General features: G+C 38.0%; 1 protein-coding gene across 2 annotated transcripts in view; it reads right to left on the bottom strand.

The window, feature by feature from the left end:
- Positions 1-8,954: 8,954 nt before the first annotated feature.
- G3BP2 (G3BP stress granule assembly factor 2) overlaps positions 8,955-18,853 on the bottom strand; it is a 45,809-nt gene continuing 35,910 nt past the window's right edge. For both annotated transcript variants that reach the window (XM_063300364.1, XM_063300365.1), the window contains 4 exons: positions 18,088-18,190; positions 15,143-15,271; positions 14,830-14,948; positions 8,955-10,096 (listed from right to left, as the gene is read on the bottom strand). In XM_063300364.1, the coding sequence (XP_063156434.1) occupies positions 9,824-10,096; positions 14,830-14,948; positions 15,143-15,271; positions 18,088-18,190 (624 nt within the window). In that variant the 3' untranslated portion in view covers positions 8,955-9,823. The remainder of the gene's footprint in view (positions 10,097-14,829; positions 14,949-15,142; positions 15,272-18,087; positions 18,191-18,853) is intronic.

Raw genomic sequence — 18,853 nt, 5'->3', positions numbered from 1 at the left:
GTTGCCAGCAGCTTGCAGGTTGCTGCAAATTATTACATGAAAGGCTCAGAGACTCCGAAGGAAAGCAGGATCAGGGCAACTGCCACGAAGCATCCTCCGATTGTCGCATTATCTTACCTCTTTCCCAGTTCGGAACAGACAATTTTTTACAGCGCGCCATTTCTCCCAAGGCTGCTGTTCTCCCAAGATAGAGCATCAAAACAGTAGTGGGGGCTCCGGAATTTAAATGGGTTCCCACCGTTCGTGAGGGTAGAAACAATCCACTATTTCTTGAATGAAATAACTGAAAAGCACTTTGGACCACAACCATTTTAATACAAAATCCCGTCTGACCTCATTTGAAGTGAGAAAACGGCTGCTTCCTTTTGGCGCCAAAAGCAGTCGGAGAGCTATGGCTGACTGTTAGAGCAAGGGAAAGTTTCCATTTCACCATTATGCCCACTTTTAATACATTAAAGTTCGGAAATTGGGGTACACTATATAACAATAATGCAACCATGTAAAGTTACAAGAGGTTAAAACTAGATTTGTGCAGCTGCAATCCACCTTGACAAGGCACTTCACTTTGGTGGAATGAGCCCCTGTCTTGGGACAGTCTTGTCCCCAGTTGCATTTTACCACATAACCATCATGTTGCACTGACAGCCCCAATCCGCCCACCTGCGTTACAAGATGTAGGTCTCATCTCATCCCCAGTCCATGACTTGAACACCCTTAAGCTGTCATTAAGCCAAGTATTCCCATATAAAACCTTCCTCCTTAAGACAACTCAGTGTTAGCATAACTGCAGGGTGTGTAAAATTTGTAATGTCCTGAAGAGAAAACAGAATATAGGATTATTTTCTTTGCCTTGTCTGGTTTTTACCCTTCTCATGGTTGTGTTTCATTGGAATGTGTAACTTTTCTGTTATTTGTTCTCAGACCACAAATAAAGTTATAGATGTTGCTGTTATTATTACTGTATATCTAATGCTTTACCAGCCATTACCTTAGAGGCCAGATCAGGTGACCTGTTGCAGCTACAGGTATTCTTCACTTAACAACCATTCATTTAGTGATGGTTCGGACTTACAACAGTGTTGGAAAAAATGACTTATGACTGGTTTTCACTTACGACCATCGCAGCGACTCTGTGGTCATGTGATCACGATTTGGGCACTTGGCAACTGATTCACAGTTATGACCGTCTCAGCGTCCTGTGGTCACGGAATCACCATTTTTGACGTTCCTGGTTGGCTTTTGGGAAGCAAAATCAATGGGGAACAGTGTGATTCGCTTAACGATGTGGTTTGCTTAGTGCCCGCTGTGATTTGCTTAACGACCACTACAAAAAAGGTAAAATTGGGCAGGATTCACTTAATGACTGCTTTGCTTAGCAACCAAAATTTTGGTCCCAAATGTCATTAAGTGAGGACTACCTGTGTGAGCAGGGAGGTGTTTTGGGAGCATTGGGAACTGCAAGCGTGCTCCCTCCCTTCTGATCATTAGCCAGCCTCAGCCGTTTTGCTCACCTTCTCCATCAGCACTTTGTTTCCTTTTACACATGACTTCTCCCTCTTTCTTTGTTTTGAAATAAGCTTCTCTTCCAAAAAGGGTAAGATTAGCAATATTTTATTATATTTGATTTGATAAAGAAAAGGGATAATAGTGCTGTTCTACTTCATCAGAATTCTGAAATAGAATCCAGAGTATCTTTTAGAAAATAATAAGCAACAAAAATCTAGTTCAAAATCTGGTCACTGACCAAAATAAATGTTATGTATCTAGTTCAGCTTCTTTTATTTGCCAGTTTCCTTATATTTGTCACTTTTAGTCACTTCCTTTATTCCCTGTGAAGCAAGAAATGGTTACCCAGCAGCTAGTCAGTTTCAGTTATCCCAGTCTGCAGGGCCAAGGTAGTTGCAGAACCTGCCTGCCTCCTCTCTGGAGCTATTTCTGCCTTGGTGTTTTCCCATATGTTCTTTATTTTGCCTTTTAAAAAATAAAACTTGGTAAATGCCCAAATGGGAAGTGGGAGGAGGGGCAGGCTAACCCATTCCTGCTGAGGTGCCCTGATTGATAAGATGTTTATCGCACTGGATGGTGATGTGCTGAAATCACAACAAAACCAGAGTAGAAAACAAATACGCTTGCCCATAATGTCTAGCACACTCCCAAACCATGATAACATCATTTGGCAATGACTTGGAACAGAAGCAGTACAGGCAGCATAAAATTGTCAACTGGAGGGTGGGGGGAAGCAAATTTTATGCTTGCATTTTGTCCCAACTCAAAAGTAGTAGGACTTTAGTTCAACAATGGCAAAATGCTCACAGGGGCTATATACCTTGCTTAGCCACTTCATTTTTGCTTTTGCACCACATGCACAGAAACCTCTTACTGAGGAAAGAAAATGAGCCAGCCATTCTGCTGACTCAAAGCACGGCACTGCTTTGTGGTGTTACTTCAGAGAGATGCTTTGCTCACATCTCTGACAAAGCAACAAAGAACTGCACAACCCTAGTTAAGGTCACACTACAAGATAACAAGCAAAAGAACTGTAACAGCAACAAACAAAAGATGTGCTGAACATATTTATCCTGCCAATAAGAGTTAGCAGGGAGAAAATTCCATAATTGGATTGTTATATTGAGAACCTCTCATGTTGACTCATAATTAATTTCTATAGTGGTGTTAAGGGGATGTCTTTATCAGATTTTAATTCTCCAAAGGAGAAGGCAATCCACCAGATAGCCAAGTACCACCTTACATAGAGCTTTATGTCAGCATGAACCCCTGAACTTTATTTGGTAGCATGCTTAAGAACAGGTGTAATTTGTTCATGATACACTCATGTAACAATCTAACAGTGGCAAGCTGTAGCTTCCAGATCCATCTGAAAACTACTGTAGCTCTGCATCAAGCATATTGTAATAACCCCTACTTTACTAATGCATTAATTACTGTGTCAGGCTATCCCTATCTAGAAATAGCTGGTGCTACATACTTCCACTGGTAGTAATAGATTTGGGAGCATCTCCACGTTACCTGCATGCTCAGGCTGTGATATTTTATAATCATTGTCAGGGCATGAAAAAGTAAGATGATTTTCCTTGAAACTTCCCACATTTTAAATACTGGTCTTAAGGCTTTTGCCCAAAAAAGGGAGTTGCTTGAAAAAATACCAGAAATGCTAAAGTTGTAAATGATTATTATTTTTCACGTGTTAACACTTGGATTTTATATTTCTAAAGGGGGACAAGTATTTATTTCTTCCTTCTCCCCTGAAAGTTCTGTAAGAGTCATTAGTACAACTTGACAATATTTCAGAATCCATAGATGCCAGTGTGCATGTTTGCACATTAGTCAAATAGCCATTAAGACTGTAACACTGCAGATCTGATTTAAATACCAACTATATTTCCCTCCTTTTTTCTTGGATTAGCCATCTTGCTTGATGAAAAAAAAAGTCTTGCATATGTTATTTCTGAATCTTCCATTGTATAAACGTTTAGTTGCTGGTATAATTGTTTAAAAATATTTGAATGTGAAGCTAGAGTAATTTTGATAAAGATATCGTTGGGAGTCTTTTTGTGATGGACATAAATGCAATAGGTAAATAAATATGAAGCAGCACAAGAGTTCAGGTTTGCATATGATGTACAAAATTTATTGATAAAATTAGCAGACAGGCTCAAGAACCTGGCATGTGGAACATTCCCACCTTCATTTCTTCTGGCAAAATAAAGCTTTGCAGGAACAATGTACCAGAAGACACTATATTGTGCTTTTTATATTTAACCTGATAAAGTAGCTATAGATCAAATTATGATCAATTCTGCTTGTCCAGAGTCTTGTCAAGATCAATCTCATTAGTTTAAATGTCAAGCTCATTACTTTTAAAGATAAGTGTGTTTATAAGGTGATTCTTCTCCCAGAAGGCAAATGTTATCTGGGTACTGCTCCGTTTTGAGCAGTAGTTTTGAACTGATCTGTAAACAATATACAAATCAGGTGAAGGTAACATAAATTTCAAAGAAACTTTGCCAAGAACTTGGGATTCAATATTTTTCATGCTTTTAGTAACTGAGTCCACTTTTTCTGTTACTGGGAGTTTCCAAAACACATCACCTGGTAAAACTGAATGAGCAGGAGTTGAGCCTCATACTATTCTGGAAAAAATACTGTATGTAGATACATGAATTTTGGATGCCACTTTATCACTTACGTCTTTCACTTTCAACATTGTGCCAATAAATATTTGCTGAAAGAATACATATTTATCCAGCCTTATAGATAACTCAACATTTCTAATCTCATCACAGTGCCGTCTGTACTTGAAAGAACAGAAGAGACAATCAAGATCCAGTCTCAAGCAAATACTCCCACTGCATTTCAACCTAAAAGGGAAGCGAGCTGAAAATTTGGTGTTTTTATAAAAGCTTCCCAATATGCAGTAACCATACTTAACTGATTCTATGGAATCCAGATGTACATTTTCTTGACAAGGGGATATAAGACTTGTAGGGATCCTGGTACAATCTAAGTAGATGATTGATTTAGGAAAGTTTGTGTGTGTATGTATCACCCTATTACACGCATGAATATTTCAGGTCTGACATCAAATTACCCAAGCATCTTGCTATCCTTGATTTCAGGGCCATTATATTGCCCTGAGGTGACTGCTGACAACCTGGAGAGCTGATCTAGGCTCCACTCAAATATTGTTGCTGCTGTATAATTTTAAATACGCTTGTATACAGCTTCCTGGCAGAACTACAAGGTGTTTTTTTTAATCAGAATTTGTCTGACTCAAAAGACTGGAAATCTGATTTCATATAAGCAGACAGTGAAGTCCATCTATTGTTTCAGAGTTTAACATCAGTACTCTACACACTGAAAAGAGTAGTATGTATTGTAGTTCCATTTTACTGCTACACCTCCTGATGAGATGTTGAGTACATACTGGCGCAAGATGTACAAGCTTATTTGTCTAAGCTGCTGATTCAGACTCTGAGAAAGACATGTATATTAATTCATCATGTCAAAAGGTAAATGTTATGCTGGTTGTAGCTTTTTATTTGTTCACTGTGTGCAATTTGTGTTGCGGTGTTCACTACAGATGGCTTCTGAATGGTATTCCAGCTGCCTTCCAATTGTATTACCTTTGGCCATGGTGGCTAACAATGATAGAAATCATAATCAACAGATCAGAAGAGCACAGATCCCCTTTGCAATGTTTTTCAAAACATTTAATGGTTTTGTATATTTCTCACTGGATATATCCATTTTCCATTCTTTTCATCTAATTGTGCTTCATCTTCTCACTTTCTATGACCTTGGGCAGAATAATTGCTTTCTTTCCAGATATGAAAGATTTAAATATTCTCACTGTGTATATAGTATGGCTAAGCAAAACTATCCATACTATTATCTAGCTTCACAGTGTGGTTCATGCTCTATTTGAGGTTTTTGTATTGTTTTTTGTTAGAATTATTTTGGCTGACCTTCAGCTAAGCAGGGGCAGGCCAGATTAGCACTTAAATGAGACACCACCATGAAATCCCACATCTAGACTAGAAAGTTAAAAAAAAACATCTGGAGATGTTAGGAACAGACTACATTTATATTGCCAGAAAACTTCATGGACAGGTTCATAAATCCTAATCACAGGTATTATAGCTAGCCCTCTATCTAGAAAGCGAAAGGTTTTTTAGTTTGGAATAAATCCTCATTTTATAAACTTATAAAAACTTCCACAGTGTATGGAAATACATTAATAGTAACATATTACAAATGTCCTCCTCAGCACACATGCATACTCTCTCAGTAACATATAAAGTAACTTTGCAGGATAGAGAAAACCTTGTCTTTCAGTCCAATGGAAAAAAAAATACAAGGTAAGTCAGTGAAGCAAATCAAAACTCATCTATAGTGAAGCAAGTCTTATGCAACTACAAAGCATGATTAGATACAATGAATTTCATGGACACTAAAATATAATCAGTTTCAATGCTCATTGAGCAGATTTCTAGTTTTCCTTGGCCAAGATGAGATAAGAAGCAATTTTGCAATCAATTATGCATGCCATTTTAAATATACATAATAAGGGTTCATCAGTCCCCAAACATATATTGCAATCCCAGTAGAATCAAAGTGTCAAATGACAGAATCCAAGAACTGCTTTACCTCCTCTGCTTGTGTGAGGTAGAAAAACATGCCATTTTCTAGTCAGTGAAAACCCACAAAAACTCATTCAAGGCACAAATGACCAAGGTCAAATTATCATATTTTCAACACATTATGGGAAGACAAGCTCTCTTGAGAACTTTATAATGCTGGGAAAGGTAGAAAGAGATGAAGATGATGATCAGCAGCAAGGTGCACTGTTAGAAGACCTAAAGAACCAGATTGGGAATAGATCATCTTTGAAAAAATGTATGTATGTGATCACCAAGAATTGACACCAACTTGATGGCACATAATCAAAAACACATACAAACTAATTGTATGAAGTAGCCATAGCAATACAGAAATGAGAGCTCGCCAGCACAGGTGGCAATGAAGTATAGAATCATTAAGTGACCTCTTACATCTGTTTTGTTTCTTAAAGTCAAGATTTGGCTGTTCTAGTTAGCTTTAAGAGATGCATGATTTCATTGAGGGAAATTAAAACACTGAATTCTAAGCAGCAATGAGTGGTCAAAATATAGTAGAAATATTTTGGTATTTGTGTAAGTATAGAATTAAATTGCTGCAATCAACACAAACCAAACTATAGGTAGTCCTTGTTGAACGACCACTCTTTCAGCAACCCATCGAAGTTACAACCGTGTTGAATGAGGGGGACTTATGACATCCTTGTAGTTGCTGCTTTCGCAGTGTCCCTGGGCTCATGTGATCGCAATTTGGGTGAATGGCAACTGGCTCACAATTACCATGGTTGCAGCGTCTCAGTCATGTGATCACCATTTGTGAACTTCACTGCCGGTGTCCGACAAGCAAAGTCAATGGGGAAGCCAGCAGGAGGTTGCAAGTGGCAATCACGTGACTGTGGGATGCTGCAACCGCTAGGATTTGCCTAATGATGGCAACTGGGACTGCCACAACTGCCTTTGTAAGTTGGGCACAGTCATGTGATGTTGCACTTTATGACTGTGTTGTTTAGCAATGGGGTTGCTGGTCCCACTTACCAGTGTTAAGCAAGGACTACCTGTAATACAGTTCAGTGTGAAATGATACAGATGAGAGTAGTTTTGTATACCACCAAAGGAGGATTACCTCTCAGTGTAGAAAATCGCCAAACTGGAACACTAAATCCCATTGAGAGAGAATTCTGGACCATTTGTGAATGCTGCAGACATCAGTAGTTTATTGGTATGTTTAATCAAAACACATTCAAAAATGGAAACTTAGAAGTAAATACTTTCCACCTGCAACAATTAAACTAGATTCTACTAGCATATAATGCTCAACACATTACAGCAATAAAGATGGTAGTCCACTGTTTGCATACCTACTAAAGCCAAAAGATGATTAAAGCAAGTTTGTTGACATAGGACTGTAACAACAGCAGTATTACCTATATCAACAAATCAGCAGTAAAACAGGTTGAAGAGATCTGTTCCTTTTTTCTTCTAGAGGTACATTTATTGAAAGGAGGGACAAGAACACTATGAGTCCACAGTACAGTAGGTGAACAATCACCATGTAAACTTCTGTGTATGCTTCCCATATTGTTAATTCATGGCATTTAAAGAAGCAAACTGGAAAGCTGAATGGCTCAGTAGCTCCTCTAACTGTCAGTTACATATTTTTCTGATTATTCCATTAGTGCTATTTGCCTTAACAGTTTTATAGAAGATGGTAGGGCAATATTACAGCACTAAAAAAAAAAGTCAAGGAACATAAACACTGAAACACTGGTAAGCAACTGCTTGTTGAGAAAGGCAGTTTAAAAAAAAGGCTTCCAACTTAGTATTATGGTTCATGGAGAGGCATTCAAGTACTACATATCCAGGTATCATCTGAAAATGAAACAATTCAACATAATCCCCCCGCCAACATAAACATGGAAATAGAGAAATGTACCCCAGAAAGTGTATGAAAATAGTGCAAGACTTACCATCAAACATGGAAGATCTCAATTTGGGGAGGAAAAAAAATGATATAAACTTACTCCACCCCAACACAGGCAAAGTTTTCCACATTTTTAGGAAACAGCAAATGATTAGTTTAACCAAATGCTCCTTTCATTACACATTTTTGTCACATTATAGCAAGTGTGGTCTTCCATGTTTAGAGCAGCTCTGAATGGTCACATGCTTTTGCCTCCCCTCCTCAAGAGTAAGCTTGAGGGTTTGTGGAGCTGTCTAGCATGAAGCTGGGGAGTACTGTTTGCTACATTTGCAGTTTTCTGGAATGTGCTATCTATGCAAACAGGAACTGGAAACAGCAAACCTCTCACCCAAATGCAAGATGCTCTACCAAGTCCAATTACACAAGAAGAGATCTTTCCTCTATGTACAAATCTGAGCCACGTAGGCAAAGTCACTTCAGAGTTTGTGCAAAATGGGTGATAGTTCAAAAATTGAAACTAGCAAGTATTTGAGCTATTTCCCTGCTCTATGAAAATTGCAGTATCCTTGAGTGTAACAAGTTGCATGTTAAATATGTTATTTGGAGTATATTAAAACAAACGGACACACTTGAATAACTTTGGATTTATCTATGCAAGAATGAATACTCAATTCTATAACTCCATTTCCATTTTTAAAAAGCATCTAATACTTCATACCTCCCTTGTTCAAAGGCTTCAGAAACTTAGCTGTAGAGCTAGGCAAGTAATATTCCAGTAACCTTTACTGATTTAAAGATACTGCAATTTTATACAATGATTTTATAAACATTTTTACAGTTGTTAAAGTTTTGCAGCACAGCCATTCATACACTATACTGTACAAAATCACCAGCAAGACTGGAATGATGTATTTAATAGAAGGCACCATCATGCTTATTACATTACCAGAGACCTCAATACAGTAAAGACAATTTTTCACTGTACACTGCTTACAGAAAGGGAAAAGGTAAGAGGAGTGTGTTGAGCAATCAGCCATCCCTGTCTAGAGAGGCAGGAAGCTCGTAAGATTTTTTAAAAAAGAAAAACACTTGTTTTCTATTCAGGACTATGATTTTTGAAGTTTTACATTTGTGTTTACAGCTAAATGGTTTCCTTCTGGAACATATATCTGTAGTCTTGTTAAGGTTTATGTGTACATATATTGGTCACAGCAAGCAGAGCAGATGCCCGCATCGTTTCACAAGCTATTATTTTTCCTTGCTGCTTTCAGCAGATGTCAACGTAAAATGAGCCAGGTACCCATTAGTGCATTTGAAGTTCATAAAACATGAGTAGTTTGGAGTCAAGTGTTTTGAAAGGAAAAAAGAAAAGGGCAAGCTTTTCCAATTGCAAAGATTGCACTATTTGCATTTCCAGCAGTAACACTTACACAAAACGTGCAGCAGAAGGATTTTAACACACTGGAAGAACCTTAACTCAATTAGGCATACCCTTTGTCCTTTGTTGTTGTTGCTGCAGAAAGTTTAAATGGTCATTTCTCAGTCCTTAATTTCCAAGTCTAATTTATAAATTAACAGTATGACTTCTTTGTGAAATTAGGGAAAGAATGTCCACCTCAATTTAACTGGTAACAAAAAGATGTTTCTCACATCAAAGAAATGATTAAAAAAAGGCTGTGTTACATTCCAAAGCCAGAAAATTAACAAGAATGCAAACATGACGAATAATGTATCACTGCCAAGACTGCCTGCCAACACTGAATCTTCAACGACGTTGACCTGTGAACCGGCCTTCCATCTGCCCTGTTCCTCTTCCAGAGCCAAGCTTCTGGGCCATGCCCCCTCTCAGAGGTGGTCCTCTGCCTTCACGGTCTCGCATCATTCCACCACCCACTATGCCACGTGGACCCCCAGGACCTCTGTCACTGCGTCGAATATCCCTGCGATCGTCACCGCCACCTCGAGTTTCTCTTTCACGAGCAGCTCGGGTCTTTTTTTCTTCTACGTTCAAGCGCACCTCACCACGGAACATTATAGGCTTTTAAATAGGGAGGAAGGGAAAAATGGTGATACGAAAAGCTTAGTTAGTGGAATGTCCAAAAGACATAGGCTAATAATAGTTTACATGCAAAACATGTTCTAGCTCAAAATCTATCTATTCTATATTCAGTTAAAGAAACTTCAAATGAAGGATTCTCTCCATCTTGCAATTATTTATTTGACTGAGTGACTGATTGATTTCCCATCTTATATTGAGGAGCTCCATGTAGTATACATAACATTCCCTCCTCCCATTTTTCCTGACAACAACCCCATGAGGTAGGTTGGGTGGAGGAAGTAACTGACCCAGAGATACTTAGGGAGCTTCTATGGCTAAGAGTGGATTTAAATCTGAGGTTCCCCAATTCTAGTCCTACATCTTAACCACTAAACCATACCAATTATCTCGCTGGACAATTACCACTTACAGAAGGTAATATTGGGCTAGATGGCCATTGCAGGGAACATCATGTTTTTTAAGTATTCACAAGATACAGTATCAGAGAATTTAGTTGTTGAATTGAATTTAGTTGTTTTCAGTTTTCAATCTTCAGAAGACAGAAGGAAACAGGAAAATGGATTTCTCAGAGACTATTCCAGCTGGACAGTCCTAATTTTAATTGTAATATATTTCTAGTAAGTGCTTTAAGGGATGGATCATTGAAGGGTGGGAGCTTCAACAATTTTTTAAAAATGTGTTGTGAATATATTAATACAGTTGATGTTGTGAGCCAACATGATCTGTATTCCAAAAGGTAATTTAATAAATCACTGCAGTACAATGGAATGGATTGCTCAGTTGAGATTTCATTCTTTCCCTACACTGACCTATTCGATTCAAGCTGACCATTATAAGAGTTATGTAACTTTAGGAAGCAGAGCGCAGATTTGCTTGCTTTAATCTCATACTTTCCCCATTTTCTTCTTCTTCACTGAAATCCAGCAAGCAAGTACTGTTACATTTTCAATCTTAAGTACAAAGTTTTTGTGCCATCTTTGACAAAGATGAAGTATATATTTATATCTGAATGTCAGAAATAAGTGCCTGCTAATTCTGAGCACCTCAATGATGCCATGAGCTAAACCATGAAGGGCCACCCAAGACGGGAAGGTCATGACAGAGAGGTCAGACTAAATGCGATCCCTGGGGAAGGTAATGGCAACCCACCCCAGTATTCTTGCCGTGAAAACTAAATGGATCAGTACAACCAGAGATATGTCGGTATACCATTGGAAGATGAGACCCCCAGGTCGGAAGATGGTCAAAATGCTACTGGGGAGGAACAGAGGATGAGCTCAACTAGCCCCAGACGTGATGACGCAGCTAGCTCAAAGCCGAAAGGACGGCTAGCGGCCGACGGTGCTGGTGGTGAACGGCGAATCTGATGTTCTAAGGATCAACACACCATTGGAACCTGGAATGTAAGATCTATGAGCCAGGGCAAATTGGATGTGGTTATTGGTGAGATGTCAAGATTAAAGATAGACATTTTGGGCGTCAGTGAACTGAAATGGACTGGAATGGGCCACTTCACATCAGATGACCACCAGATCTACTACTGTGGACAAGAGTACCACAGAAGAAATGGAGTAGCCTTCATAATTAATCGTAAAGTGGCTAAAGCAGTGCTTGGATACAATCCAAAAAACGACAGAATGATCTCAATTTGAATTCAGGGCAAGCCATCTAACATCACAGTGATCCAAATATACGCCCCAACCACAGATGCTGAAGAAGCTGAAGTAGAGCAGTTCTATGAGGATCTGCAGCACCTACTGGACAACACGCCTAAAAGAGATGTTATTTTCATCACAGGAGACTGGAATGCTAAGGTGGGCAGTCAAATGACACCTGGAATTACAGGTAAGCATGGCCTGGGCGAACAAAACGAAGCAGGACATAGGCTGATAGAATTTTGCCAAGACAACTCACTCTGCGTAACAAACACTCTCTTCCAACAACCTAAGAGACGGCTTTAAACATGGACTTCACCCAGATGAACAACACCGAAATCAGATTGACTACATCTGATAGGGGGAGATATGCCCAATTAAATGCAAAATTCCAGAGGTTAGCCAGAAGAGATAAGGAATTATTTTTAAACAAGCAATGCGTGGAAGTGGAAGAAGACAATAGAATAGGAAGGACAAGAGACCTCTTCCAGAAAATTAGAAACATCGGAGGTAAATTCCAGGCAAAAATGGGTATGATCAAAAACAAAGATGGCAAGGACCTAACAGAAGAAGAAGAGATCAAGAAAAGGTGGCAAGAATATACAGAAGACCTGTATAGGAAGGATAACAATATCGGGGATAGCTTTGATGGTGTGGTCAGTGAGCTAGAGCCAGACATCCTGAAGAGTGAGGTTGAATGGGCCTTAAGAAGCATTGCTAATAACAAGGCAGCAGGAGACGACGGCATCCCAGCTGAACTGTTCAAAATCTTGCAAGATAATGCTGTCAAGGTAATGCATGCTATATGCCAGCAAATTTGGAAAACACAAGAATGGCCATCAGATTGGAAAAAATCAACTTATATCCCCATACCAAAAAAGGGAAACGCTAAAGAATGTTCAAACTATCGAACAGTGGCACTCATTTCACATGCCAGTAAGGTAATGCTCAAGATCCTGCAAGGTAGACTTCAACAATTAATGGACTGAGAATTGCCAGATGTACAAGCTGAGTTTAGAAAAGGCAGAGGAACTAGGGACCAAATTGCCAGTATCTGCTGGATAATGGAAAAAGCCAGGGAGTTTCAGAAAAACATCTATTTCTGTTTTATTGACTATTCTAAAGCCTTTGACTGTGTGGACCATAACAAACTGTGGCAAGCTCTTAGCGGTATGGGGATACCAAGTCATCTTGTCTGCCTCCTGAAGAATCTGTATAACGACCAAGTAGCAACAGTAAGAACAGACCACAGAACAACGAACTGGTTTAAGATTGGGAAAGGAGTATGGCAGGGTTGTATACTCTCACCCTACCTATTCAACTTGTATGCAGAACATATAATGCGACATGTTGGGCTTGAGGAATCCAAGGCTGGAGTTAAAATCGCTGGAAGAAATATTAACAATCTCAGATATGCAGATGATACCACTTCGATGGCTGAAAGCGAAGAGGAACTGAGGAGTCTTATGATGAAGGTGAAAGAAGAAAGTGCAAAAGCTGGCTTGCAGCTAAACCTCAAAAAAAAAACAAGATTATGGCAACCAGCCTGATTGATAACTGGCAAATAGAGGGAGAAAATGTAGAAGCAGTGAAAGACTTTGTATTTCTAGGTGCGAAGATTACTGCAGATGCTGACTGCAGTCAGGAAATCAGAAGACGCTTCATCCTTGGGAGAAGAGCAATGACAAATCTCGATAAAATAGTTAAGAGTAGAGACATCACACTGACAACAAAGGCCCGCATTGTTAAAGCAATGGTTTTCCCAGGAGTAACATATGGCTGCGAGAGCTGGACCATAAGGAAGGCTGAGCGAAGGAAGATAGATGCTTTTGAACTGTGGTGTTGGAGGAAAATTCTGAGAGTGCCTTGGACTGCAAGAAGATCAAACCAGTCCATCCTCCAGGAAATAAAGCCAGACTGCTTGCTTGAGGGAATGATATTAAAGGCAAAACTGAAATACTTTGGCCACATAATGAGAAGACAGGACCGTCTGGAGAAGATGCTGATGCTAGGGAGAGTGGAGGGCAAAAGGAAGAGGGGCCAACCAAGGGCAAGGTGGATGAATGATATTCTAGAGGTGACAGACTCGTCCCTGGGGGAGCTGGGGGTGTTGACGACCGACAGGAAGCTCTGGCGTGGGCTGGTCCATGAAGTCACGAAGAGTCGGAAGCGACTAAACGAATAAACAACAAATTCTGGAAGCATGCTACACTGTACCTTGTAGCTCTATTTTTATTTTTAATGAATAGTCTTATGCTTAAGTTTATCTCATTCTATTCCCATTCAATATTTTCTGTAGTAGAGATTCATGGTAAAAAAGTGTTGCCATTTAAACTGCCCCATTCTCATTTTTCACCTGTGTCTCAAATTCTAGTATATGTGATCAAGCCTGAGATTTGGAGATGAAATTACTATCACATTTGTTAAGGACTGGTCATACGAGATATAGCATTTAACTGTTGGTTTAAGAGCAGTCATAGTTAACTGTGAGATCTTCTTGAAGTTGCAATGCCAAGCCTTCTTTCACCTGTGGTCTGGACTGAGGGACCAGGGCAATCCCATGTTTCAAGAAAACTTTCTTTCCAAATGTGTAATTTCTATTTAACGAGATGGGGGTAGATATTTATTCTTGGACTTTACTGTGCGATAAAAATACAGCAGGAGCAGATGAAAGTCAACTAAAGAGATCTTTAGCAAGAATGTACATTCTTACTACAACAGGATGACATAAGGAAAGCAAACTAGTACTATATAAAAACTGGCGCTCCCTTACTTGTCTAACAGAATGAGTTACTATACTGGATTTTATTATTTGACTCTGCAGACAGGCAGTATTATTTGGAACATTTCCCATGTAAAATAATTCCTACAAATAAAGAGCAGGCATCTCAAGAAGGAAATTTCCCAAGAGTTGATATTTCACTGCTTTTTCTTTATCTAGAAAAATCTACTGATACAAGGCAATAGAGGACTTGTGAACAAATTTCAGAAGTGATTCAAACAAAATCTCTTTAACTCTGGTAATCACCAGCCAGTGACTATAGTCAAGTTACTTACTTTGGCCAATAAAATTTTCTGAACTGGCTCAGAGTCATCAAACACCACAAACCCAAAGTTTGGAAGTTTTCCTCCAACACCTTTTGTATTGATGCGAAGCTCCACAACATTCCCAAAACCTGTGAAAGCACAGTGCAAGTGGTTAGGAAAAAATGCATGGCATGGATTAAACAGCAAAAAACGTAGAACAGAAATGCCATGTTGCTTATGGAGAAAGTTTAATGTCTGAAATTATAACAGGGCTTAAGAATCTAACCATCTGGGGTTTTTTCTCCACTAGGCTTCATAGCAAAGTAAAAGAGGAATTACTTACTCATGAAGAACTCCTTCAGTTCATTTTCATCAATGTCATGTGGCAGATTGCCGACAAAGAGCTGGTGGCTATCGGGATATCGAATTATTCGACGACTATCTGATTCATTTTGATCCATATCCCCTCGGCCTATAGTAATTAAAATATGAAGATTAATGTAAAATCATATATTTTAGCATGTGTACAAAATGGTAATTTGATATTGGTATCTGAATCACACAATCCTTGTTTTGGAATCTTAAATATGTTTTAGGAAAACTTTTGGTAATCTCAAGAGACAAAATAATCATGAGACAACATTTTACCAGATTTCTAATAAATTTAAATCTATCCACAACAATTCAATAATATTGCCACGGGTTTCTGCTTCTTTTTGTTCTATTTTGCAATTGTATCAAACTTGTAAATAGAATCAGCCATGAAGCTACAGGAAATAAAATGCCCCCCCCCCCCGGAAAAAAAAATCAGGAAAGCACACTATACATGTCCACTCAAAGTAAGGGCTTATTACCATATACAACATGTATAGCTTAATCTAAAGATGACCTTTTTGGTTGCAAAGAAACTTGTGGGTGAGTAGGGAGATATCTGGCTTTGCATACAGAAGTTCCCAGGCACAATTATTAGTAGGACTGGAAAAAAATTATTTTAAGCTCTGGAGAGCTGCTGCCTGTAAGTGTGGTCAACACTGGATGAGATGGACCAACAGTCAAGTCAGAAGCAAGATCCTATGCATATGTGCTTCAAACCCTACTGGCCATGACCCAAATAACTATTTTAGCAGCACCCAAAACTAGAATTATATCCAATGAACAACTAAAGAAATATCTTGGTTAAAAAAAGAAGCATGTCATGCAATCTAATTGATAAACAGAAACCCAGATAGACATGTAGAACATTTTTTTAATCCAGGCTGTCAGATTTTTCCAATTCTGATTTTGCAGTAACCCATGCCACAATTTAACAATATTTGTTAAATAAATTGTTATACTTAATATTTACATTAATATAAAACTGCTGTAGTTCAGAATCATTATTCAAAATTGATTTATTTCCTTAAACACATTGCTAGTCAATTAGCAAGTTAAATAGCAAGTTAGTCAATTAGCAAGTTAAATAGCAAGTATAATTTAGACAAAGATATGGAGAATATAAATAAAAATCTGTGTGCCCAATTCCTGCTAAATTTCTATTTTTATATGAACTGTTTAGCTCTTATAACAGCAAGTTTACAATTAAAAATCTGAGCAATGACTTCTGATTTTTGAAGGGCAGAATGATTTTCACTGGAAATAGGTTGGGGAGGTCACTGCCAGATTCATGTAAAATCCAAAACAAAAAAGATTATATTTTTAACTAAAAATTGTTGACGTCAGCTTTAATTTTCATGAGTCTGCCAGGATGTGCATTTTGTAAGCATGTAGTACATGTAATCACTGTAAGCCTACCCTGGAATTTTTTGTAAAGATGTCTTTAGTTTAGTTACAGAATGTATTCTGTCTAAACTATGTTTAATGTAAAGAAATTAATAGATTGTTATTCATTTCATTACCAATGAGAAAGCTATGAAAGTCATTACTACAAGAAGAGATCTAGCTGGCTACTGGCATGCAGAATACTGAACTGAACTCCTTTGTCTGATCAAGAAAAATTCTTATGAACCCACAACGTATTTTATTTTCTATTAGAGATTTTCATTGCAGCTTTACTTAGCCTCACAAGTTGCTGCTTATGGGCTTTGATTATACAAAGGGCCATGGAACAATATTCCCTAATATTTCAGCAAATAGCTTCCTTCTTTCCCTGGAAAACCGTGACAGTAAATATATTTATATGAACATTATGATCTGTTTCATATGTTTAAGGAGGACAATTTTGTGTCATTCATAATGCAATAATGTGATTTCCACTGTCATTTTCCTTTGATTTTAATGCAAAGTTATTTCTTATTCAGAAACAAAAGTATTTAAATCTCTATTGAGTTGTTGTATAAGAATATAAATCTGAACTATCTTCATAATGGAATTTTTAAAAAGAGCAAGGAACTCAGGTTTCTAGTAAAGGTAGTCCTTGTTTAGTGACAATTGGGACCAGCAACTTGGTCTTTAAGCAAAGCAGTCATTAAGTGAAACCACCACTGTGTTTATGATCCTATTTCAGCTTTCCTTTGCTTTACAGACCTGCAAAGGTCATAAATGTGAGAACTGGTGGCAAAGTTACTTTTTCATTACAGTTGTAACTGTGAATAGTAGCTAAACAAGGCAGTCGCTAAACGAGGACTACCTCTATATCACAGTATGTGAAGAACCACAACATTTGCCAGAGTAGGTTCGCTCAGAAAAACGTCATTATACATTCATGTTTACATGGAAAAAGCTTTTTTCCAGGAGTATGTAAAAATTTCATTTTGAAATATTTCAAGAATGAAATTTCATGAAACATCCAGGACAAATCAATTTGTCTTGAGTGCAAAGCATTCTAGAGGAGCTATAAACCTGAAGTAACATGTTAAGTTTGGAATACTTCCCAAATGCATGAAACAACCTGTTTGCCACTCAGAACAATGATTCTACCTTCAGATTGTCAGTTTCATGAAATTGTGGATTCAAAGTGAAATTGAAAAAATGAAAAATGAAGGTGTTTTGCATAGACCTATTTAATTCCTTAATTTCCAGCATATTTATTTATTTGATATTTTCTTTTATATTTTATCATGGAATTCAAGATGGAACATTCAGTTCTCACACAATCTCCATCCATCCATGAACAGTCCTACCCCTACTCAACTTTAACAAGGTACTTCTGTCATGTCCTGTGTATCATGAGTATCATGAGTATCTTTTACTTGCACATATTAAGCCTGTAATGCTTAAGTAAGTGAAAGTAAAATTTACATCTTGATTTTCATGGAAATCCAGAAAAATTCACAACAATGAAAGCAATACCTGGCCTGGGTCCCCTGGATGGAAAACCTGGCCGCTCCCTTGGACGCTGTTCACGCACACGAGGTGGTTGGGACTGGTTTTCGGGTTTTGTTTCTACTCTTTGCTGAAACAAAAAATAAATAATTTGTAAAATTTAAAAGATAACAAAATCCAAAACAACATCAGCATTATATATTTATTTGGTAATAGAAAAAAACTATTCACTGTTTATTTCACATTTCCAGTAACTTGTTGCTCTACCAGCAAAGAAAATCACAAACAAAACATGTGGTAAACCACGTTCTGACCTATATTGTATTCATATTGATTGGAACTAGAAGATTAGCATTATGAGAGATTTTTAGCTCTCCATTCCATTATTACCCAGTAGTATTCCCCTATAGGTGAATAGCTATGAAGGGTTCCTATCAGAAGAAAAATATCCACCATCCTGCACATACACAAGAGCTGTAGTAGATTGGGATTTTACCCTATACCTTAGATGTACCAATCATTCATTTTTTCCAGTCCAGAATGAACTGAAACACTTTAGGCCACACCTTGTATCACAGAGGCAAGTAACCAATATAAAAAAGGAAAAAGCAATTGCATTACATTTGAGTCAAGTTAAAGTCAGCCAGAAGGAATGGGAACTTTGTACTTCTCTTCAGATATTATAGAGGAGAGGAAATTTCAGAAATTGGGAATTTTTTTCTTTCTTATCCTCCCACTAATGAATCTGGAATTTTATAGCTATAAGTACAATGTGTCTGGAGGAAGGGAAATG

Source organism: Candoia aspera, chromosome 4 (assembly GCF_035149785.1).
Source record: "Candoia aspera isolate rCanAsp1 chromosome 4, rCanAsp1.hap2, whole genome shotgun sequence".
NCBI lineage: Eukaryota > Metazoa > Chordata > Lepidosauria > Squamata > Boidae > Candoia > Candoia aspera.
The sequence above is the reverse complement of the archived record's forward strand: the minus strand, read 5'-3'. Positions and strand labels throughout refer to the sequence as shown.